General features: G+C 53.0%; 1 protein-coding gene across 9 annotated transcripts in view; it reads right to left on the reverse strand.

The window, feature by feature from the left end:
- Positions 1-24,287, reverse strand: part of LOC123646478 (DAB2 interacting protein) — a 163,565-nt gene that overhangs the window by 87,630 nt on the left and 51,648 nt on the right. For 8 of the 9 annotated variants that reach the window (XM_045563508.1, XM_045563497.1, XM_045563505.1 and 5 more), the window contains exon 2: positions 12,790-12,893. Coding sequence is in view for 7 of the 9 variants with exons in the window: in XM_045563500.1 (XP_045419456.1) it covers positions 12,790-12,893 (104 nt within the window). In the remaining 2 variants the exon portion in view is untranslated. The other variant, XM_045563506.1, reaches the window with a different exon arrangement.

A 24,287-nucleotide genomic window follows, 5' to 3' on the forward strand; every position in this document is an offset into this window, starting at 1 on the left:
TCAGAGACTTTCTCAAAGGCCTTTCAGAATTCCAGACATGTGATTTCTTCATTCACCCATTTCAATCAATTCCAAGTGATGATGATGATAAATTACCAGTTATCAAGTTCTGCCAAGTCGCCGCACATGTGGTAACTCACCGAACACCCCCCACGCAGGAGGGGATGCCAAGGGGGGCCCAATGTCTCTTCTCAGGAATCCTTGGAGGACCTGGGCTTTAGAATTCAGAATGTTTTGGGTTTTCAGGTGGGGAAGTAGAGGCTCAGAGAAGTCAAGCCACTTGCTGAAAGAGGCAGAGCTGTTACAGGGTAGAGCTGGAACTGTCACCAGGAGAGTTCTGGCCCCTGGGATGGGCAGCCGAGGGACCCTCTCCATATATGGAACTGACAGCTCAGATCGTCCTCCCCACACTCGGCCCCAGGCACTGTACTGGGCCTCAGAGATACTCCCCTCCCTGAGTGCAGGGCTGTCACACGGGGGCTCATCACCTCCGGGGGGGCGGGGAGCCTTGCCCAGTGCCATCCTCATGTGTGTTTCACTACCAGCCCAGGAGGCAACACCTAGGGAACCACAGGTTTGCATTACATCCGGGAACCCCATATCACCAGTGGTATTTGAGCCACTGTTCCCAACCTGAATGTGAAGTACTGAGCACACAGTAGGTGCTCCATCAAGGGGGCGGTCCTTCCCCCAACCCCAGCATCTCTGGGTCCTGCATCCTCCCTCCGGGCCTGCCTGACCACCTTCTCCTCCTCTGGGTCACTGCAGATGGCTGCGAGGGCCTGATGGACCTCTGTCTCTGTCCTGCGGAGCCCTCAGATGCCCACCTTGGGACCCCAGGACAGTGCTCAGGATGGAGGCAGACCCTTGTGAGCCCTCCTTCAAGCCGAGCCCAGCTCCTCCTGCAGCAGTTTCTAAGGCCCGTACCCAGAGAGCCTTCAAGGAGGGAGGCTGTTTTGACAGGCACGTCTCTCAATATCTTTCTGGGGCTTTGCCCAAATGCCACAGCACATCTTAATAAACAGAAAAGGAGGATAAAATCCCATCCCGATATTGCCACCTCTCTGAGCCTCAGGAGAGGAGAAATGCCGGGTGCACAGGCTGCCAGGCAGACCCAATGTCTCTGCAGCCTGGTCAGGGCACTGGAAAGGTGCTGGGGGCCATGGGGGGTCCTGCTTCCAGGGTCACAGGGTAAGAGCCGAGAGGGCCCCCAGAGGGCAGCCAGGCCACACAGCACAGACGAGGCCCCGAGGGCAGCAGGATTTGCCCATGTTCACCAAGCAAGGCAGGGGCACCACCCGTCAGCACCTCAGTCCCCTTGCTTCTCACTCTTCATGCTTCAAGAACCTCCCCAATTCCCCAGGTTTTCTCTTTCCGGGCCTCAGTCTTCCCATCTGTAACATGGGGATCTGGGTTGGGTGGGCGATCACCAAGCTCCTTTCCAGCATGGATACTGATGATTCTATGAAGTTACGGCAGCTGCCAGGCCCAGGAAATTTATCAGGGAATTCTCTGGCTTTGTCTGAGTCCTTCAGATGCGCCGTTCCCTCCTGCCTCCTTCCCTGTTCCTGGACCTCTGCCCCCAGCAGGCTGCAGGCTTTCCTGCCCCTCCCCTGGGAGGTATGCACCATCAAAGAGGGAACCAACTCGGGAATGACGCACTAATGGTGGGGTGGCAGACACTGTGACAGGTGAAAGAGGGCAGGCCTTTTAAGCCAGGATTAAGTTGGTGCCTTACTGGTGGCCACCCACTCACAAGCCACTCTGTGCCCAAAGAACCCTCCCAATCCACATTCCACCTTGCGTGGAGAAGGCAGCCAGGCTACTTGAGTCACACCAAGGGAACCAAGTCATGGGCCGTGAGAACCTTTGGAGACGTCCCAGGAAGGGGCTGGACCCTGACACTCACAATGCTGCCCAGAAAACCACACCTAAACACATTCACATGGAGGAATACATAGGCCAGAAACATACACAAGTTCAAGGACAGGCATGCATACAAATGCACACGGGAAGGGCACGCCCATGAAGAAATGCATGTGTAAGCATATCAGTCTCCTCAGCACCATCACACACACGGATACACAAACGCATGTGCAGGCTGATCAGCAGCACACTCACAAATGCACACACACACAATCATGAAACATACAAATTAACAGAAAAGTACACTGAAACAAGTCAAGAAATATACACACATACTCAGCAGTCCTCAGGCACACACAGAGTTATGCAGACACATGAACCAAACACACCGGCCCACGTGTGCTCACATTCACAGCAGAACAGGAAGGGCAGGTGGCCCAGTAAGCTCAAGAGCAGGAAGCCCAGACCTCAGGTCCGAGGTGAGAAAACAGCCTTGTGCTGCTGCCGAAATAATCCCCCTGCTCCTGTGCGGGGGTCTCTGAGGACAACCTGTTTGCCCCTCTCGCGCCCTGAAAGCTCTGGCTTTACAGCTCCCTGGACGTGTGGCGCTCGGAGTCTTTTGGTCTGGCAAGAGCCGGAGACTCCTGCCCCAAACATTTCTCCTCTTGCCCGTCATCACATCTGAAATGCCACCATTTCACACACCTCTTCAAGTCCTAAGGGTAGTTTAATCTTTAAGAATCCCCAGGCAAAAGCACATTATCTTTCATCCTTCCTCCAGAGGAGGCATGAAAACAGAAGGTTCCACCACTTCATGGCCATGGGGCCGTAGGCCAGTGACTGAACCACGCGTGCCTGTTTCCCTTTCTGTAAAACGGGACATCAGTGACCACCTTACAGGCTGTTGTGATGATTCAATGAGATCGTGCACGTAAAGAACTTAGCCCATTTCTCAGCATACAATAAATATTAACTACTATCATTACAATCATTATCACTTTCATTGCTGTAGTTCCTATTGCATCCTTTGACCACCGGACACCAGTCCAGCCATTATCCAGAAGGGCACAGCTGTTCCCACCGCTGGGACCCCGCACACTCTTTCGTCTTCAGGTATCTCCTCTCCTGATGCCCCAGACTAGGCCAGGTCTGCTTGCGGACTTATCACAGCTGTAACCGTACACGTGTTTGTTTAATGCCTCCCACCCACACTAGACTGTAAAGCCATCGGAGCAAGGGCCACAGCAGCCTAGGTCCCAGTGCTGGACATCTGGCAGGAATTCCATAAATGTTTCCTGAATGAAATAACAAATATTTAATGATGCAAAAGAAAAAAGAGAAAGGCAGAGAAGGTGCTTTGGGAGGCTTTTTAAAGGATTCCACTTAGGAGCAATCTGGGTGGGCTTGCTGGAGGAGGCAGCTCTTGAGGGCATTTTAGAAACATTGAAGGTGAGACAGCAGGTGAGCTTGCTGAGATTAGCTGGGGCATTCCAGGCAGATTCACGGCACAAGCAAAGCACAGAGGTAGGACAGTGCCTGGCTGCCCTGGGTGGCCCCTGGAGTTATCACAGGTCCCTCTGGTTTCCAAGTTATACACTACCGCCTAAGCCTGGGCTTATAAGCCTCTCCCCAGTGCAGAAGACTCCCAGGTAGAGGGGACCCCTAAGGAACCCTGAGGGTCTACAGCAGAGAGGAGAGGGGAGCCCAGTATTGGAGAGGGTGGGGGTGGAGGTGGGAGGGGAGAAGAGGACACCAGCAAGGCCCTGCTGGCATACGCTAGTGCCCAGGGTCGAGCAGGCCTTGGTGAACATGAATCAGACATGCATTCCTAAGGTCTCAGCAGGAGATGTGACAACCCAGAGCTGCCAGGGAGTGACTCGCTGTCCCATCAATCCTCCAGCGGACACTTGCCTTAGCATAACAAGCCTGTCCCAGAGGTCTGGACAGCCACAAACACCTCATCAGCTCTTTAAGCTCTTAGCCAGCCCTGGCCTTGGGGTAGGAAGTTGGACGCCCAGGGCCACTTTGCTGCAGAGAAGCCCACCCACCAGGGGCCTCACCCCTGCGGCAGGGTCTCTGCTTTCTCTTTCACCCTCTAGGCCTTATCACTGAGGTCCCGGCACCAGGCCAGTCTTCTTGGGTGACTCCCTGATTTTACTGCTTATTCCCCAGCAAAACTCCCCTGTCCTGTGCTCTGTGCGCCGTGCAAGTGAGCATGTTCAGCAGAGGCCACCCAGCAGAGCAGCAAGAAAACCACGCTCAGAGACAAGAACTCTGGGATAAAAACCTATCTCTGCTATTAATACCAATGAGGGCTACTCCAACACGCTAGTGAGAATGAGTCACATGTATTTAGTAAGCCCTGTTTAAGCTGCAGTATTAGAAGGAGCTTTGCATGACTTTTCCCGTCTAACTCTCACAACCCACTGTGCAGATGGGAGAACAGAGGCTCAGAAGGGCAAGGAACGTGCACAGGACCACACAGCCAGGAAGCAGTGGGGCTGGGTTCGACACAGGTAGGCTGCTCCAGAGCCGAAGCTCTTACAGAATTCCATGTCCGGGCTATGAGGCACTGAGCCAGTACCTAAGCCTCTCTGTGACTCAGTTTCCCCACCCATACAATCAGGGGATTGGTCTAGCTGATCTCTAAGTCCTTTCCAGCTTGGGCATTCCTCCCTGGTGGCCCATTGCAGGTAGCAATAAATGGGAGGGACCCTCTGGGGACAACAGCTTGCCCGAAGGAGGGGTACTAATGGTGGGACTTCAGGCTTATGCTGGGACGTGGGAGCTTCTGTAGGGTCAGCCACCCTGCCCTGGCCTCCCAGGCCCAGCTGGCCATGGTAACCCCGGGACAGCAAAGGGGGAAGAGGGACAATCCTGTTTCTCCCTGGACCAAGAGCCACCAGAGAACAACGGGTCCCCAGGGAGCTCCAGGCCTGAGGACTGGTAAACACTTGTGGGAGGCAGGGCTGGGTGGAAGCCTCATAAATCCGCCTGAGTAAGCAGTGCTTTTAAAAGCCCTTTTCACTATAGAATACAACATGCACTGTTTTCAGAGAGGATTTTACAGGCTATTTCTCCTCCTGGGTGATTTACCATCTGCAGACCAGCTTCACCTGGGAGCCCTGGCCTCTGAAGGCCCGTGGGAGCCCATGGGATGGAGTCAGGTCAAGTTCAAGGCAAGGGCTGGTGTCCTCGCTGGGGCTCTGGTGGGCTGGGTGACTTATCCTGGCCTCTCCCCCAAAGGCCGGCCTCAGACACAGCGTGGCGGCTCTCAGGAGAGGGGAGATCTCTGCTCACTTTCTTCCCTGCTGACCCCACACTCACTCCATTTAATTCATCGACTCCCTCTCTCTCTCTCACCTTCATTCTACAAGCCCTGCAGGTGCCTGCCACAGGTGAGCCCTCAGATAAATCACAAACAGTCCCTGCCCTTGAGAAGGCCACCACCGGTCTGGTGGGACAGACAGACACATGGTGGATCGTTAAGGCACAGAGTCTGTGGGACTGCCCGAGCAGGTAGGGTGTTCTGGAGCCTGGGAAGGGGATGGCTGCCAGAGGCGAGGGCTCACAGAGAAGGGACAGAGCCCGGGTGGCAATAAGGAGCTCTGGAGGCAGGGAAGTGGGGAGGAACTGTGCGCAGAAGGACCACCTGCCCTGTACAAAGGCCTGGGGGCCGGGACAGGCCTGGCCGGGCTTGAACGCCAGGCTGGGGAACTGGGTCCCCCACCCCGCTGGGGGCCATCTAAGGTGCTGGAGCAGGGGAGTAACGAGCATAGCTCGTTTTAGACATTCTTTAAGCAATTCCACAGGAAAAGTTGCTCATCCCAATGCAGAGCCTTGTGTTGAAAACAGATGTCATTGCTGCCACCTCCACAGAGGGCCTCCTGGCTTTGGAAACAACAATTCCCACCCGAGAACTCAGATATAATTATGTCTGCAATCCAACCCAAATGCCACTTGATCGTTTCATTTTCGTAGCATGAGGAGGTGGGCAAACGAAGGCATCTGAGTCTCGCGCCCCACACGCAGTCTCCTGGACCCCTCGGGGGAGGGGAGGACCTGCAGGGCCACTGGGCAGGGTGGAAAGAGGGCAGCAGTTCTCTCCCACCACAGGGGTGTCTGCCCTGCACAGACACCTTCTGACCCCTGGGCCAGGCCTGCTGGAAGCGGGGGCAAGACTGGATAGATGGGGAGGCCTGGGTTCAAATGCCACTTCTGTCCCCTACAGGCTGTGTGACCCAGGACAACGCACCTGCCCTCTCTGGGGCAGAGGGAGAACAACACTGGCTAGCAGAGACTAGAAGGCTCTGTGAGAACTTCCCCAGCCAGGCTCGAGAGCTGAGCAATCCTCAGCGAGTTCTTCACTCTCCATCTGCCTCTATTTTGTCACCTTCGGAGAGTGAGATTTGTGTTATCTGAGCCTTGTGTTGTAAGGACTAAATGAGACAATACCTGGCGAGTGCTCGCCACAGGGCCTGACCCAGGGACTGTGCAAAACGGGCTTCGTGACCCCCCATCGTACAGACAGCAGAGGTGGTGGGGCTGGGTCTTGAACCCAAGTCAGCGGGACTTGGAGCCCAAGCTCCAACCACCACCCCGCCACTCCCAGGATGCCCATCTTGCTCCCTCCCACAGCAGTGGTGAGGACAGAACAAGTCACCTGTACACCGTCAAAGGGTGACAGTGACCGAGTGTCTACTGGCCCCAGCCTGGTGACCACAGGGTAGCAACACTGGCTGGCTGACCACACGTCGTCGACCTTACCCTGTGCCCTCCTCTTGAGGGAGGGCTCTCTTGGCCCCAGACCTTGCTTCATCCAGTGTCCCTGACAAGGGTCCCCTTTCAGAGGTCCCTGACTTTCTGGTCAACCCAGGCCCAGCCAGCTCAGCCACCCATGCCAGACTCAGCTGTCGAAAGCTACTTCCTGATCTGAGCTCGACCCCCGCCCCCGCAGGCTCCCTGTGGCCCTGGGCACACGAGCCCCTGGGACTTCAATTCTCCCTGAGAGGAGCCACCCAGGCGTCCACTCGTCCACTCGCTGCCCTCTGCTGCCCCCAACTGGCGGGAAACCGCCCTGCGCAGACACCTCCATCTCATCTGAACTAGCCACCAGGGGACTTGGTTTCTGGTCCCCTGAGAACCCACCACCCCCTCCGCCCTGCCCCAGCGCTCTCCACTACCTGGTCCCAGGGCTGAGCCCTAGAAGCTCTGTCAGGGGTTATGTCGCTTTGGGGCCACAATTGAGGGGCGCAGAAGGGGAAGGAGTCTGCTCATTACCTGGGGCTCTGGGGAAAGTGTGGGGCGGAGGTGAGCCCCCCACACAAGGAAGGGGAACAGGGTGTGAACACTGACTAGCTGGATGCTCCCTTGGGCCAGGCCTTGAGCCCTCACAGCCACCCCGTGGTGGAGGGCTCCCGTGCCCATCTGCAGAGAGGGAAAGAGTCGGGCAGCTTGCCTGGACGATCCCCAGACACTGGGTGATGACACGCCAGCTACACTCCAGCTCACATGGCTGAACTGAGCAAGGGACATCAGCCTCATGGGCAAATTCCTTGTACTGCGAGGAGGAAACTGGGGCACCCATCATGGGACCCCAAACCCAGGGTCCAGCACTACTGCCCTGTCACAGTCAGCCAGGGCTGCGTGGCTGACATCCCTCCACTGGTCTGTGAGCCACAGACAGACGTGTCCCAGTGAATGTGCATCTGGGATGGGCCAGAAGCAGCCCGGATGGCTGGAGGGAGCCCCAGAAAGTATGCTGGGCAAGCTGTCCCTCTCTGAGCCTCAGTTTCCCCATATGTGGTGTGACAGAGCTGGCTCACCTGATGTGTGAGCCTGACCAGCTTTTCCATTCACCACCCAACAGCCACCTTCCTTAGCTGAGAAGAGGCACTAAGTGGGGACAGCAAGGCAGACTGTGCAGGGAGCAGAGAATGCCACTTTCCTGGCCCTGGAGTCAGCCCTGCCTCCTCCAGGCAGCCCCAGCCAAACTGCGGGTCTGGCTGCAGCTGGGGCTGGGGCCCAGAGGCCAGGAGGGGCAGTGGGCAGGTGAGCATGAGGGAGGCGTCGGGGGCCTCCAGAGGCAGCTGGACCAGTGAATAGACTCTCCCTTGAGCCCCTCCTCCCAGGAAATGTGATGGGGGCCAGGAGAAGGGCTCAGCTCTGATGCGGTGGCTGATGCCAGGTGCTGGGAGGAGAGGGGAGGAGGGAGCAAGGCATGAGGAGCACTGGACAGGGATGGGAGGATGGAGAGACCTGCACCCCACTCCAGGCCCTGCCCAGACATGCTGTGTGACCTCAGAAAAGGATCCTCCCCTGTCTGAGCCTCGGTCTCCCCTCTGTTCAGAAAGAAACATCTGTCCAGATCATTTCCACCAGGCTTTCCACGGTGACGTTGGCGGGGGCCTACCCACTGGCATGCATGTTTGTGTCCACGCGCCTGATTCTGTGTGTGTGTGAGACAAAGACAGCTTAAACACGGGGAGGGTGCGGGGAAGAAGCTATCGGAGTAAAATGAGGGGTGAGCACCTGAGAAATCTGAAGTCCCCACCCCAGAGACCGCCTACTGGCTCCACTCCCAGCCATCATCCCTGTGGCCCCTGTGTCCTGCAGGAGAAAGTCCAAAGGCTTTAACTCACCCCCCAAGTCCCTCACTTTTCTCTCCAGGCCTTCTCCTTTATGCCCCCAACCCATCCCATGCTGCAGTCACACAGGGCCATTGGCTTGTTCCAGCTCAGTTAGAGCTCCCTCTAACAGAAATACTCTTCTCCCTTGGCTCCCGACAAACTCCTACATATCCCTCAAAGCCCAGACCCAAAAGAACCTCCTCTAGGAATTCCCTGTCCTTCCCAGCCAGAGATAACTGCCCTTTGTTCTGAGTTCCCACAGCACACTGGGCACACCTTTGTCATAGCATCAGGACCATGGAGGATGTGCATAACCAAGCACCCAATAAAAGAAACCAAAGACCCGCTTCTAGAAGCATCTGCAATCAACCCAGTGCTGCGTTCATCTACAGCTTCTGCCAGCCCCCTGGGCCCTCCCCTGCCTGACACTTCTTCTCCATCTCAAAAAAATAGCCCTGAGACCTAATTTCAGCTAAACCTTCAACACGACTCTCCACTTTCAACTTCCTGAGGAGGAATCAATGGGCTGTCAAGTTTCCCAGAGCCTCTGCCACCTCCCGCGCCCCGACCCTGCCAGCCCTCAAGGTCGGCGGGAGTGCTGGGGGCAGAGGAAGGAGGAAGGACCCAGCCCGCAGCGGGAAGGTTGGGCCTGGGGGAGGATGCTGCTGAGAGCTCTGGGCCTTGGCAAGTGGGGTGGGCCCATGCAAAGCCCCTAGACCCGGCCTGACGGACAGGACATGCAGATCCAGGGCTCCGGCTCGCTGCCTGCCTTCCCTCCCTCCCTTCCAGGAGACGCCACTGGCACCAGAAGGCACACCTGGGTTTGAATCGCAGGAGCCTGAGAGCCGCTGGCCAGAGATGAGCAGGAGGTCACCTACTCCCAGTCCCCTTCTCCCATCTCCCCCTTGCCCCAGGACCCCCCCACAGCTCTCAGGGCACACGCCAGCCTCCTGGCACTGTGTGGCCCTGGGGAGCCCCCCCACCCCCCAACTCTACTTGTAGAGGGAGGAAGTTGCGCCAGATGGACAGAAAGGTTCCTTATGTTGCCAAGTCACGACACAGGTGTGAGGCTGTGCAGGGCCTCAGACCCAGACGGGCCGACTCTAAAGCCCACCCTCTTAGCTACTACACCGAACACTCAAGCACCTACTGTATGCCCAAAACACATGCTGCCTTACAAAGTCCATCCCCCACCACATGTCACAGAAGGGGAAACTGAGGCTCTCCCAGGGTCACATGGTCTCCAAGAGGCTGAGGTGGGACTAGCACCGAGCCCCTGCGGAGCTGCTGCAGGTCCTCGGCTGACTCAGACGAGGAGTAGGGGCCAACGTTGGGCTGCAGGCCACCCAGGCTCTGGAACTGCTTCCAGCTGGATGGTGACCTCCAGCAAGTCCAGCCCTTCCTAGGCCTTAGTTTTCCCGGACGAGGTAGACAGATGAGCCCTAGAGACCTTGGGCCCTGACTCAGTGATTCTCCCAGAGGGGCACACCTGTGAGAGGTGGTGACAGCCCAGCATCCAGGTTTGAAATGGCAGCGAAGGTGGCAGTTATTCTGGTACATCCTGTGGTGTCTCCCTGCCTCCCCCAGGCAAAGACGTGTTCCCCGGGCTCCCTCGGGGGTCTACACAGAGCTGTAGTCAGCCGAGCGCGTGAGCATGTAGCTCGCGGGGGCACGTGAGTGAGCGAGTGTGTGCTTGGGCTGGGGGTGGGGAGGGTGTGCTTCTGCCCCCCCCCACAGTCTGTCCCCAAGGCCCAGGTCACCTCTGACCTTCCCCCCGAACACCCTGTCCTCGGCCCTCTACCCCAACCCTCCCAGAGCGTCAGTGCTCCAGAGTCAGAGACGGAAGCATGACTGAGAGGGTATCGAGGGATTTCCTCTGTGAAGCACCTCCCAGGGGACAGACCTGGGCGGACACTTCACAATGAGCCTCCACCAGAGTCCTTCAAGGAGGGGCTGTCATTCCATGTCTGACTGGCAAGGACACGAGGCTCAGAGAGGCTGAGTGACTAACGAGGTCACACGGGTCATGGACGAGCCCAGGTTGAACCCAGACCCCCATCTCCAAGCTCTCTAGTCACCCCAGCTCTGGGCACCCAGCCCAGGATAGAATCTTGACTCACATACCTTGCCTGAACTGCTGCACACAGAAAAAGGGCCAAAGTGCCCAGGGAAGGACACAAAACTTAAATGTTTGTCAGTCCTGGCATCCATGCCTGGCTCTGTCACTCAAGAGCTGGGTGACACCAGGTGAACAACTTCACCTCTCTGAACCTCAGTTTCCTCATCGGTGAAATGGGAACACAACAGTACATCCCTGACAGGACTGCTATGAGGAGTGGGTAAAATGACCACTGTGGGCCAGGTGCGGTGGCTCACACCTGTAATCCTAGCACTCTGAGAGGCTGGGGCAGGAGGATCGCTTTAGGTCAGGAGTTCGAGACCAGCCTGAGCAAGAGTGAGACCCCCCCTACTCTACTGAAAATAGAAAAATTAGCTGGGCACAGTGGCGTGTGTCTGTAGTCTCAGCTACCCGAGAGGCTGAGGCAGGAGGATCGCTTGAGCCCAGGAGTTTGAGGTTGCTGTGAGCTACGATGATGCCACAGCACTCTAGCCTGGGTGACAGAGCAAAACTCTGTCTCCAAAAAAAAAAAAAAAAAAGGCCATGGTGACCATGCTGTCCATGCTGCAGACACTAGGCAGGCGGGACTGGCTCTGCCTCTGACCCACAGGCAGTTTCCACCACAAGAAACAGTGAAGACAGCACTACAGAAAAAGCACCAAGCCTCGCTGGCAATTAAAGAGCCGCAAATGATAAAAACTTCAAGGTGTGATGACACACCTATTAGAGTAGCAAAAGAGACGCTGGCGGGGTTCTGGGAGGGTGCGGGGGCCATGGCTCTTCCTCCTCACAGCCTGAGCAAGTGTGCACTCTGACCTGGCTCCAAATCTCAGCTCCAGCGTTTATTAGCAGCTGGAGCTTTGGCCCTCTGAACCTCAGTTTCCTTAGCTGTAAAATGGGCAATCAACGTATCAGCTTTCAGTTGTCTCGAGGATTGGAAGAGATCAGGTGTGCAGGACAGTGAGCACAGTGCCTGGCACACAGCAGGCGCCCCAGCAGTGGAGGTGGTGATAGTATCATTAGTCATCATTCCCCAAGGCTCCCTGAAGGCTCACCCTGCCTGCTGGGGTCCAGAGAGGGCAGGCCTTCCCTTGGGCCTCAGCTCAAATACCACCTCCCGACCACACCACCTCAAGGAAGCCCTCCTGGTTTTCCCTGTCACGGCAGCCTGCTATCTCCTCTGCAGACTTTGGTGCCAACAGGAGAATGTGGGCTGCTAAGGTCAGGGCTTTGTCCACCTCGTGCTGTCTTGGCCAGCTCCTCCCACTCAGCCCAAGTCGGTAGAGGGCAGCCTGGCACGCAGCAGGCATGCCATAAAAACTAATGGATGAACCAATGGTCAAACAGCCGTCTCCCCCACAGACCCAAGGTCCCTGCGGGAAGAGAATGTGTCTGCTTCTCCCTGTCTCTGGTGCCTGGCAGCACTGGATGTAGGGACACACAGTAATGCTTGCTGATTGAGATAGTGAGGGGCCCCAAACTGTGTGTGTGTGTGCATGTGCGTGTGTGTGTGCGTGTGTGTGTACGTGTGTGTGTGTGCATACAGCAACACAAAGGGGCACAGACAGTCAGACGTTAAGGGTCACTGGGTTCTGTTTCTGTAAAGTCGTTTAGGTTTGCGGTAGAAACAAGCACGTGTGCTGGTGGGGACACTAAATTCAATGGCTGCGACATACAGGCCGTGTTTTGTCGATTCTAAGGCATCATCAGTTGTAAGATACAGCATTATTTTATGTGCCACCAGGAAAGCATTCAATTACGGCACGCCATGGACATTTAACGACTTGAGAGATGTTAAAATATACGGAAACAGAAATTGTGCATCTTAAAGTTGAGGAAGCAAGGTGTGCGTGCACGCCTGGGGCTGCATTTCTCTCAGCGAACACCAGCCTCTTCTCTTCCCGGGCCAGCTCAGCTCTGGGCCCTGTGGCCTTCGGGCCTGTCTGTCAACCTGCCCCCTCCCTCTCACGATGGGACTCCCATGTGGCCCTGGGGGACGGGGCTGAGCCACCGAGGGGAGCAGCTGAGGGATCGGATACCTAGAGCAAGGGAGGCTGGATGCTCTCCCGGTCCGTGAGGCTCCAGGAAGGGGGGCCGCGGGGTCGCAGAGCAGCACCCCGGGCGAGGTGGTGATGATGGTGGCAGTGGCGGTGGTGGTGACGCAGAGATAGTTACCGTGACCCGGAACGGCGTAGCGGCTGAGGGCTCCATGCTAGGGCTCTTCTCTGAGAGGCTGCCGGGCAGGCTGCGCCGGGAGCCCGGCCTTTCTTGGGGCGACTCTGCCAAGAGAGGGGGAGAGAGAGGTTGAGTGAGAACAGCCAGGGCCACCCGTCAGGCCCTCCTGACACTGCCATCCCGGCCGGCACTACAGGCAGACCAGTCCCCAGAACATGGTGCAGCCACCATGGAAAAAATGGGCAGTTCCCCCAAAAATTAAAGACACAATCACCACATGACCCAGCAATCCCACTCCTAGGTATGTACCTGAAGGAATTGAAAACAGGGACTCAGACAAATACCTATATGCAAATGTTCACAATGGCCAAATGGCAGCACCCAGGAGTCCCCCGACAACACCATGTGATAGGTCCGTGCCATGCACTGACATCGCACTCTAAGAAGGAGTAAAGTTCCGATGCATCCCGCGATCCCACGAACCTTGAAAACATTATGCTGAGTACCCCAAAAGCACAAATACTATATGATTCCACTTACATGAAATATTTAGAATGGGCCATTTCACAGAGACAGAAAATAGATTTGAGGTTACCAGGGCCTGGTGAGAGGTGAATGGGAGTTATTGCTCAGTGGTACAGTTTCCACAAGGGGTGATGAAAAAGTTTTAGGAATGGATCATGGTGATGGTCGCACAAAATTGTAAATACACTGAATGCTACTGAATTGTATGTATGAAAAGGTTAAAATGGCAAATTTTATGTTATACACATTTTACTACAATTACAAAGAAAAAAAGGGACAAAATGTTCCCCAAAGCCCACACTTCTTGAAATGTAGTGAGTTCCCTGTCACTGGAGGTATACAAGCATACAGATAACTGAGCTATCTCCTGGGATGACGCACTGGGTGGGAGGCTGGGTGACTCCCCAAGTTCCTTGAAACGTGAGAATCTGTGATCTCTGGCATCCAGCTCAGACCTGCTTTTCCAGGGGCTTTAAACGTGGGGGGCCTACAGTGGCCAGGCAGGTAACAGAATCGAGGAAAAGTGGCAGCTGCTCGGCTCCAGCTGGTTATTGCTACACTGCACCTGGGGGGCCCCGGGCAGCCATAGCTTCCACCGCTCAAGAGACGCTGGAAATCTGGGTTTTTAAAAATATGAAATCGTCTGACTTTTAAATGGTGACAGCTCGTTGAGAACTCTGAGCCATGGTCAGAGCACACCTGTTTAAAGCCTCCCAAGTCAGTCCAGTCCGGCCACTGTCCTCGCTGGTCCTCGCACCGTGCTCGGCACAGGCTGCCTCTTTTCCATTGCTCCAGCTGTGGTGCCCCACAGAGCACCCCGTCCTGCTCCCCTCTGCCAGCCTGGCCCAGCCTGCAGGCCCTGGAGAAGAGACTCTTGGTGAACCCCTCTGCCCCCAGATCTCAGCCCCCTTCTGGCTCCTATAGCAACCGGTAGACTTGAGTCTCCTGTCAACGCTCTCATTTGCACTGTGTGTGTGTGTGTGTGTGTGTGTGTGTGTGTGTGTGTGTGTGTGACTGCGGAACTCCTAACACCCACGCCTAAGCGGCTGCATCTCCACCTCCCCGACGCCCTGCATGATGCGTGGTGGGGGTGCAGGTGGGGGCTGCTTGGGAAAGACCTGTTGACTCTCAGGGAGGAAAAAGGACAGGATGGAAGTTACCTGGGTACGTGTGAACACAGGGGTGCAGAGTGAGAGGGGCAGGCCCAGGCAAACAGCTGCACATGTTCATGTTGATGCAGACACACCCATGCGTGCACCCCCAGACTCACCCAGGTACATTCTGAGGCGGGGATGTGTGCACAAACACGGGACAGATGGCGAGGGTGCGCACACAAAAAGCAGGCTTTCCAGAAGGCAGAACAGGCAGCTGGGGGCACTGTCTGCACTTTCCAGTCCATTCCCTCCCTGCAGTCACATTGGACAGGAGGCCACAGAGGCACGGACGGACAGAGCTGGGCCCTCCCCCAAGCAGGACAAGCTCCGGTCCTTAGCAGTGGCCAACGGCAAAGCCATCTTGGGACTGGTTCAGGCCCAGCTGACCACCAGGCAGGCCCGGAGCAGGGGCTGATACCAGGCCCAGAGGACCCAGCCCTGGGCCACCTCTTCCAGAAAACCTTCCTTCCCGGATACTCCTCCGCCCTTAAGGCCCTGATGTCTCCCTCGTGGTATTTTCTGCTTAGAACATTCCTCACCCCTCCTCCTCCACCATCTCTCTAGTCACACTCAAGGGACACCCACCCTTTCTGGAGGTTTCCCTGGGAAATCTCTTCCCACGCTCCCTAGTTTGCCTTCATCTCTCGTCCCCTCCCACCACCCAGCCTGCCTGTGCTCTGTGACAGCACATGCCACCTCCACCTGCGGGACTGTCCGCCCATAACCTCTGTGTCCTCCTCAAGGGTGAGGCACTGCACTCAGCCGGGCCAGCACTGGTAGCCCTGTTTTCCCAGAGCAGACACTGAGGCTCAGGGAGCAGTCATTAGCCCAAGGTCACACGCTAGCGAGGGGCAGAGCAGGAATGAGGGCCCAGGTGGGTCAGGACCTCGAGTCCATGACTCCTGTGCACTCAGCGCCCTGGGTCCCAACATCCAGCCGAGGGACCAACACACAGTGGGTGCTCAGGGCTCAGTCCTGGCATGCAAACTTTAGCCAGAGGCAGACCCTTGCATGCAGCCACGTCTCCAGAGCAAGGGGTAGAGACGGGAGCTGGGCAGTGCCAGGTTCAGTCAGGGCCTGAGCCCGACTGCTTCTAACCCCCTCAGTGCCCTCGAAGAGCATGGACCCCTCACTCTGGCACCCAACCCCACCCTCTCTGGCTTCTTCTCTTGCCAACCAGCTTTGCTGTACCTGCCATGATGCAGGTTAGTCCCACTTCCATGCGGTCCCCTCTGCCTAGAATTCTCTTCCCCTGGACAGCCTCCTGTGGGACCTCAGTCCTCCTTTGAGCTCTGGGGTGATGCCCCCAGGATCATCACTTTAGGCAGAATGACCCACAGTCCCCCACATCAGTCAGCCTTACAGACTTACTACTTGTCTTCTTGGCAGGAGGATGGGTTGTATGTTTCCTGCCCCCGCCCTGAGCCAGGCACCTAGCAGTGCTCGGTCAAGGTTTGTCCATCAATTCAACCAACAAATATGGGGTACCCACTGCAGGCTTGGAACCTGGGTGCTAGAGTCAGACCTGCCCCACAGGGCTCTTGGGATCACCAGGACAACAGGAGCTGAAGATTCCAGGAACGACCCTCCCTCTCCCAAGACACACACACATACATCCACGCACACACACACCAGGCCATGACTTCCTGGGTAGGTGGGCCCTCACGACTCTAGGGAAGGGGCATATGGAGTCACCAGGTAGGACACAGGTGCCCAGTGAGGATGTCTTTCCTCTGGGACCAAGACTGATGATCAGGACCTGCCCAGAATCCTGCCTCTCGGAGGATTGCCTGATACAAACTCCCATTGCACAGATGACGAAGCTGAGACCAGAGGGCAAGAAACTTGTCCGTGATCCCCCGACCCAACAGGTCTGTAGCATAGACCCCCAAACAGCCTTAAACTTCAGTTCAGAAGCCCTGGCTACATCCCCTCTGCAGGGAAGGTAGGAACTCCAGCAAGGAGGCTGCAGGGTGGGACGGGATCGGAGTCCACTCTGCCTCCCTCGCAGAGCGCCAGGCTCTCCTCCCTGACCTCCGAGCCTCCCGTGCCCAGGGCAAGGCCCTGTACTCCACAGGAAGCTGGAGGGAAACCCTGGCACCTTCCCAGGTCTCTTCCGTTTGGTTCCCAGTCCCATTCTCCACTTTTCCCCACCTGCCTGCCTTCTGCTCCAGAGCCCTGACCTGCATAGACTGTGCCGACCAAGCTTCTGGGCCCTCAGCTCCTGTGGGGTTTGGCCAGTGGGGCGCCTTGGCAGGAGACCAGGGGAGGGAAGACAGTCGCCGGGGCTCCTGCCTCCCTCCACGGAAGGTCCCAGCCACTGTCAAGGTGACCCTGTTTCCCGGGTCCTCGCCTTCCAGTAACCACATTCCCCCTCCTCCTTAGGGCCCCAGAGGTGCAGCCCTGGCTGGCACTAGCCCTGGGGTCCTGCACTACCCCTGTGGTTCCCCACACCTGCCCACACCTTCGCAATCAGGACCTCTAGTAAACTCAAATCACCCTAGTCTCAGTGCATCTGCCTCCCACCGGATCCCTGACTGATCCACCAGGTGGGAACTCAACACCCTGAGAACCACTCATGGAGCTAACGGGCCCTCCTTCACCCACAGATGGGGAAACAGGCCCTGAGAGAAGCTGTGACATGCCCAGGGTCACACTGAACACCAGGGGCTGAGTCTGGGCCAGGCCAGGCTACCCCCTGACCCAGCACCCCGGAGAGCTTCCCCAAGGAGCCCGCAGCCTGCTGCAAGCTCTAAACACAGACTTAATAATAATAACCACATGGATCGCTGGGTTCTGGACTGATGTTTCTCAATTTTTTTTCATTACCACTCTCCCTAAGGAGTCTTTTTAGGTACTTTTTCCTAGTTTCCTCTCCATAAAATTTTAATATCAAAAATATACAGTATGTTTTATGTACTACTGTATGTACATTGGGCTTTGTACAGAAAACAGTGAGATTTTTCACTCCCTCCCCAAGAACAGCTGCACTTGGGGGCAACATTGCCCCAGTGAGAACGCATGTCTGGACCCTTGCAGATACAATCCCACGTGACAACTTAGACAGCTACAGTGAGCTCCATTTTCCAGTTGAGAAAACTGAAGCTCCAAGAGGCAAAAGTGATTTCTTCAAAAAATCCTCCAGGGAGGAAGCGAGAATATATGCTGAGAGTCCCTTGAAGTGTCCCCAAACCCATACTTAGGGCCTCAGAGAAGGCAGAGGGGACTTGGACCATGAGGTGGGGGAAGGGGCCAGGCTGACACTAAGAAACTGGATTCAACCCTGACTGCTGTGTGTCTCCAGACCTGCCCCCTGCCCTCTCTGAACCAATTTAAAATCAACCTAGTGAGTCAGAGAATAAGAGAGAGCAGTAACCATCTCCACTCCCAACCGTCAATAAAAAAAATAAATAAGTTTTAAAAACAACCCTCTATTCTACACAGGAAAAGAAGGCAAGGAACTGATCCCGAGTCCTAACTGCTCAGAGTCCTAGATACAAGCATGGTGCCTTTGGCCTCTGATTTAGCAGCACGTCTTTTCTAATCTGGGCCAGTGGACACTGCGAGGCTTGGGCCTCATGCTTCCAAAGCTCTAAGCAACAGAGCTGGTGCAAGCAGACTCCCAGAGAGGTGAAGGAATGCACTAAGATCACACAGCATGGAGGTGGCATCCATAGGGACAGATCGCAGGAAGGGAGACCCAGTAGTCTCCTAGGAGTCTCCCTGAGAACCCAAAGCATGGTCCAGCAGCCTTTCTTTAGCTCAGATTCATTGTGTCACCTCTACATGACTCCCCTGGGCAAAATTAGGCCATGGGACCAGCTGATCCTGGGTCCCCTTTCCACTAGGAGGATGAAAGAATCTCCATGTTGCCAGGAAGACCACGCTGTCTGGAAGCCACAGCAGAGAAATGCATTTTAACCTTCATGTGTTTGCAAAAAAATAAATAAAATAAAATTGGTTTCATTCAAATGCTGCTGGCTTGGTTGCCATGGATACCACCTAATCATGAAGGATGACTGTTACTTGTTCCCATGGAAACACAGCGGCCTGAGGAACATCCTGTAATTTCAGACAAGACACCAAATTTCAGTTGTCGGGTTGCACTGCCTAGACCTTAATGCTTAAAAGCAGGTAGAGGCAGCAACCTCTAACGCTGGTGTCAGGACGAAAGAAGTCAGCAAGGAGTAGAAAGAGGAGGTGCTGGATGGGGATGTATGTATGTCCTCCACAGTGATCAGGAAAATGCATATTAAAACTACCAGATACCAGATTCAACCTGTTTTGGAAAAGTTCTAGACCAGTCCAAAATTACAAAGAAATTAATTAAAAGAAATAAAAAAGAAACCAGTCCAGAAATTTAAAAGAACTGTGATACCAAATGTTGGCAGAGATGCATGGAACTCTTTCATCACTGCTGGCAGAGAGAGAAGGGTTTGGAGAACAATTATTTATTTATTTATTTTTTTGAGACAGAGTCTCACTTTGTTGCCCGGGCTAGAGTGAGTGCCATGGCGTCAGACTAGCTCACAGCAACCTCAAACTCCTGGGCTCAAGCGATCCTACTGCCTCAGCCTCCCGAGTAGCTGGGACTACAGGCATGCGCCACCATGCCCGGCTAATTTTTTCTATAAGTATTTTTAGTTGTCCAGATAATTTATTTCTATTTTTAGTAGAGACGGGGTCTCGCTCAGGCTGGTCTCGAACTCCTGAGCTCGAGCGATCCACCCGCCTCGGCCTCCCAGAGGGCTAGGATTACAGGCGTGAGCCACCGCGCCTGGACTGGAGAACAATTAGACAAGAGCCAGTAGAAATCAACAACACGCATTTTCTGGGACCAGAAATTTCCCTCCTACATGTCCAGTCTAGAAAAATGCTTCATCCTAGGCATGTGGAGATCTGTGCAAAGACGTTTACTGAAGCAACATTTGTTTGGAGTAGCAAAAAGTTGGAAGCAACCAAAATATCCGCCCACAGGGGAATGGATGAATGTCGCCTGGGACAGGCTTTCGGTAGACTACTACACAGCCAGGAAGAGGGGACCACTCTCAGTGTCTTCAGTGACATGGAACACAATGGCACCACAAAGGACCTAGATATACAGAGATCAACATGAACAAACCTCAGAAATGTGACGTTGAGTGAAAAAAATCAGTTGCAAAAGGACACACAGCCTGCAATCCACTTACATACATTTTTTCACAGGAATGTTCATAGCAGCTTTATTTTTAACAGCCAAAAACCGGAAGCAACCAAACATCCTTCAGTAGGCTAATGGTTAATCAAACTATGGTACGTCCATACTTGGTAAGGTTTTACAGAATAATGTCCCCCCAAAGAAATCCACACCCTGATTACGAGAACCTGTGACTATGTTACCTTACATGGCAAATGGAACTTCGCAGATGTGATTAAGGATCTTGACATGGGAGATTATCCTGAGTTATCTAAGTGAGAACAACATAATTACATGAGTTCTTAAATGTGGAAGAAGGAGGCAAAAAGGTGAGTCAGAGAAGCATGCAATGAGGAAAGAGGCAGAAGAGGTTCTAAGCATGGGAGGAACTCGAGCTGCCGCTGCTGGTTTTGATGTGGACAAAGGTGGTCACCAGCCAAGGAGCCCCTGAGTGGCCTCTCTCTGGAAACCGGGAACGGCCCTCAGCCGACGGCCAGCAAGAAAATGGGGACCCCAGTCCTACAACCATACGGAACTGAGTTTCCCTGAAGAGGAATTAGCAATGAAATGGGCTTCTCCCTAGAGCCTTCAGAAGGGAACGCAGCCTGCTAACACCTTGATTTTGGTCTGGCGAGACCCGTGTCAGAGTTCTGACTTACAGACCCGTGAGATAACAAATCTGTGCTATTTACGATGCTAAGTTTTAACTTGTCACAGCAGCCATAGAAAACGAATACACATGCCGTGGACTGCTACTCGGCAATAAAAAAGGAATGTGCTATTGACAGTCACAACAACTGGGATGGATCTTAAGGGCACTATGGCGAGGGGAGCAAGGCAGTACCGCAAGGTCGCATGGTGTACGATTCCACGCACTCGGCATCTCTAAGGTAAGGCAATGGAGACGGAAACCAGGTGAGGGGTCGCCAGAGGTGAGGGATGGTGGGGTGGGCAGGTGGGTGGGATCACAAAGGGGCAGCACAGGGGCGTCTGTGTGATGAAGCAGTCCTGCATCCTGATGGCAGTGCTGGCTGCACGAATCTACACATGACAAAATGGCACAGAACCACACACAGGCATCCTACCAACGCGCAAAAAGGTAAGGCGAGAAAGGGGAAAAAAAAAAGCATCCTCTGACATCCAGAATCTAGCCCAGCACGCACAGCTCCACCATGTCATTCTCCTTTCCGACATAATCTCGCAAGATACAAACTCAGACAAGGTTACTCTGAGACTATGACAAAGTGAGATGAAACAAGGTCACTTCATAATTTTGTCTAAGCTACCCTAAAAGACAAAGTCACTGTGTCACCCACAAAACACCCAACATCCCCCTCTCTTGGCTGAAATGAGTGGCTGCCGCTGCACCAGCAATCACAGCCTGAGCCCCACACTAGTCTCCTCTCCCTAGAGATTAAGGCTCGTGATACCTGATCATAGAATTGCCTCCCCGCTTCCTTAGACCACCCCCAAATCACCCCACCAAAGCCCAAATCCTGTAATAGGTTCTTTCTAACACAGTCTTGCTCTCCTCCCTTGCCACAATGAGTAATAAACGCAACTTGTTCAATTAGAGGAGTATTCCTGGTGGGTCTCCGGCTGGAGGGCACTGAAGCTGTAGGATCCATCCTACAGTTATGTAAGATGCAACCATCAGGGAAAACTGGGTCCACAGGGCCTCTCTGTACCATTTTTTGCAACTGCCCGTAAATCTATAATTATTTTGAAATAAAAAGTTAAGGTTTACCGTGGACCCTTTAGGCTGAAATACATTTGCTATCCATGTGGTTAAACAAGTATGATGTTACTTTCTGTTTGTGTGTGTGTGTGTGCAGTTACACAGAAAAAAAATCGGAAACAGTAGTCAAAAACTTACGAGAGGTTCTTCTTACAGAGTTGGAGGGGCTATGAGTGGGAAGAGATGACTGTACCCTTTCCTGAATGAAAAATAATTAAGACTTCCGAAAACTCATAGCAAAATTGAAATATAAATAGATGATATAATGACTCAGTACAAATTGTATACTCTGAATACATCTGAAGAGAAAAGAAAAGAAGAGAAAAAAACAAAATCAGAAAACAAAACAAGACATTAAAATCAACAAGGTCCCAAATAACCAGGCAGAAAAAGTGCATCAGCAAAGTCCAAAGATCAGAAACAAACCTCTGGGTGTGAGAACACAGCTCCCAAGCCTGGAAATCCGCCTAGCGCTCCCTGAGAAAGTGGCCAGGTGAACGGGGCAGGGAGCCAAAGGTAAAAACACATGCAACAAGTCACACGATCTTCAGATAGTTAGAACGTTCCAGACAGAGCGGTCCTGCTGATGCCTCTGTGTACATGTGTGTGTGTGTGTGTGTGTGTGTGTGTGTGTGTGTGTGTGTGTTGGGGCAGGGGTAGGGGTGTGAGGGAAGTACATCCACGCTGTTATCACCTGCTTTGCACAGTTAGCCAAATAAAGAGTGTGTTTGCTGAAATACCGCATTGGTAAGTTGGTAGGCCTCCTGGCTCCCACTAGTTCAGCCTTTGGTCATCCATCTCTGGGACGGGGAAGAGAGGTGTTCAATTTAGAGCTTACTAAACCTTACCCACCTGCGATAGGCAAAATAATGGCCCCCAAAGATCCTGCATTCTAATCACTGGAACCTGCGAATATGTTGCCTTTTACGGCAAAAGGGACTTCAGAGATGTGACTAAGGTAAGGATCTCGAGATGGGGAGATTATCTTGGACTACCCGGGTGGGCCCAGTGCAACCACAAGGGTCCCCGTAAGAGGTGCAAAGGTCAGAGAAGGCGAGGTGATGATGGAGGCAGAGGTGGGAGTGATGTGGGGCCATCACACAAGGAACACAGGCAGCTTCTAGAAGCTGGGAGAGCAAGGACACAGATTCTCCCCCAGAGGCTCAAGAAGGGACGCAGCCCTGCCAGCACCTTGATTTTAGCCCCGTGAAACCGATTTCAGACTTCTGTCCTCCAGAATCGTAGGATGACAGATGTGTGTTGTCTTAAGGCACAAATGTGTGGCTAATTTGTTACGGCAGCCATAGGAGACTAACATACCCACAGATGAAGGGGCAACATGTTTTAGTTTCGTTAAGGTAAGAAGGGAGGGTTAGAGATTCAGATCGTTGGCTGATGCAGGACTGTGGACTCTCACAGGCTCTCAGCTCTCCTCTTCCAAATCTACAGCTGCCTTAAAAGGAGAAGAGCTTCTTTTTAGAAATATATTTATCCCCATGTATAATGTAAGCTTCATTCTTTCTCCACAATACACTTGTTATCAAAAGCATGTGTGAAAGGGCTTGAAAACCACAAAAAGTATATGGTATGTTTGGTGCCTGTTTCATAATATAGCTGGGAGATGTTTTCACATCTGCACAGAGAGTATGTCATCCTTTAATACAGTCACTTGGCACTGTGTATTTTATCCTGAGTATAGACACTAATTACGTCAATAATACTTCTTTAGGGTATATAAGTTCTAATTATAGCAGTCCAGAGGGAACCATGATTAACAAAACCTAAATATTCAGATGTATTATTAAATTCATCTACTTTTTTCTTTTTCATTTCATTCATTACAAACTTTTTTGCCCAAAAATTCCACCTCAGTACTTAATGTTCTTCACTCTTCACTTTTTCTTAAAAAACTATATTATTAAATTAGAATAAAGTGGCTATATGAAATAACAGGTTTATTTTTTCCAATAAATTAAAATAGGCATAAAGTTTTAAGTATGTATGTAGTGATTTTTCCATATAATTTTAAAACTTTCTTTACCTTTCTGCATTTGGCAACTTTGGAATTCAAATTTTAAATTATCTCCAAGTCCTACTTTAACGATTTAATACTAAAGCGAAACTGAATTTCAGTCTTTTGTGTAATTTTTAGACTCAGAAACAGTTGACTCATAGATTGTGTATCATATCCTATATGGGACATGAAGTTATAATTTGGGAAAACAACAGAGCAGATCATTTTGTGTTCTAGAATAGATCATCATTTTATGTTCTGGAATAGATGATTTTATGTTCTCGAATAGGAAGCCGGGGGGAAGGGAAACCAATGCAAACATGAAGCTCACACTGCCTGCTGTGCCATGAGTCACAGAAGCCTTTGTCTCTGACCCAGGTGTGTCATGTCTTCTGCCAGCACCCGTGAAATTCTTCCTGTCTAACTTGATAGATGCGAGTAGGGTAAAATCTCAGACCCTTCATAGTGATTAACCAAGAGAATCAAAATATACTTAGCAAATTTAACATGTACAAGACTAATAACTGATAAACACTGCTGAAGGATAATAAAGAAGATCTAAAGAGATATACCACGTTCAAAGGCTGGAAGACTCAGTATTGTTAAGATGGCATTTTTTTTCCCAAACTGATTCAATGAAATCCCAATCAAAATCCCAGCAAGTTTTTCAAAGGCACTGACACGCTGAATTTTAAATTTAGATGGCAAAGCAAAGGACCTAGAATAGTCAAACTTGAGAAAGAAGAAACAGGTTGGAGGACTTATATTAACTGGTTTCAAGATGTACCTTATAGTCTTGAAATATAGCTATGTAAACAAGACAGTATGGTATTAGCATAAGGGTGAACATACAGATCAACTGAACAGAAGAGAGTCCAGAAATAGACCCAC

The sequence above is a fragment of the Lemur catta genome, chromosome 10, assembly GCF_020740605.2.
Source record: "Lemur catta isolate mLemCat1 chromosome 10, mLemCat1.pri, whole genome shotgun sequence".
In the NCBI taxonomy this organism is placed as follows: Eukaryota; Metazoa; Chordata; class Mammalia; order Primates; family Lemuridae; genus Lemur; species Lemur catta.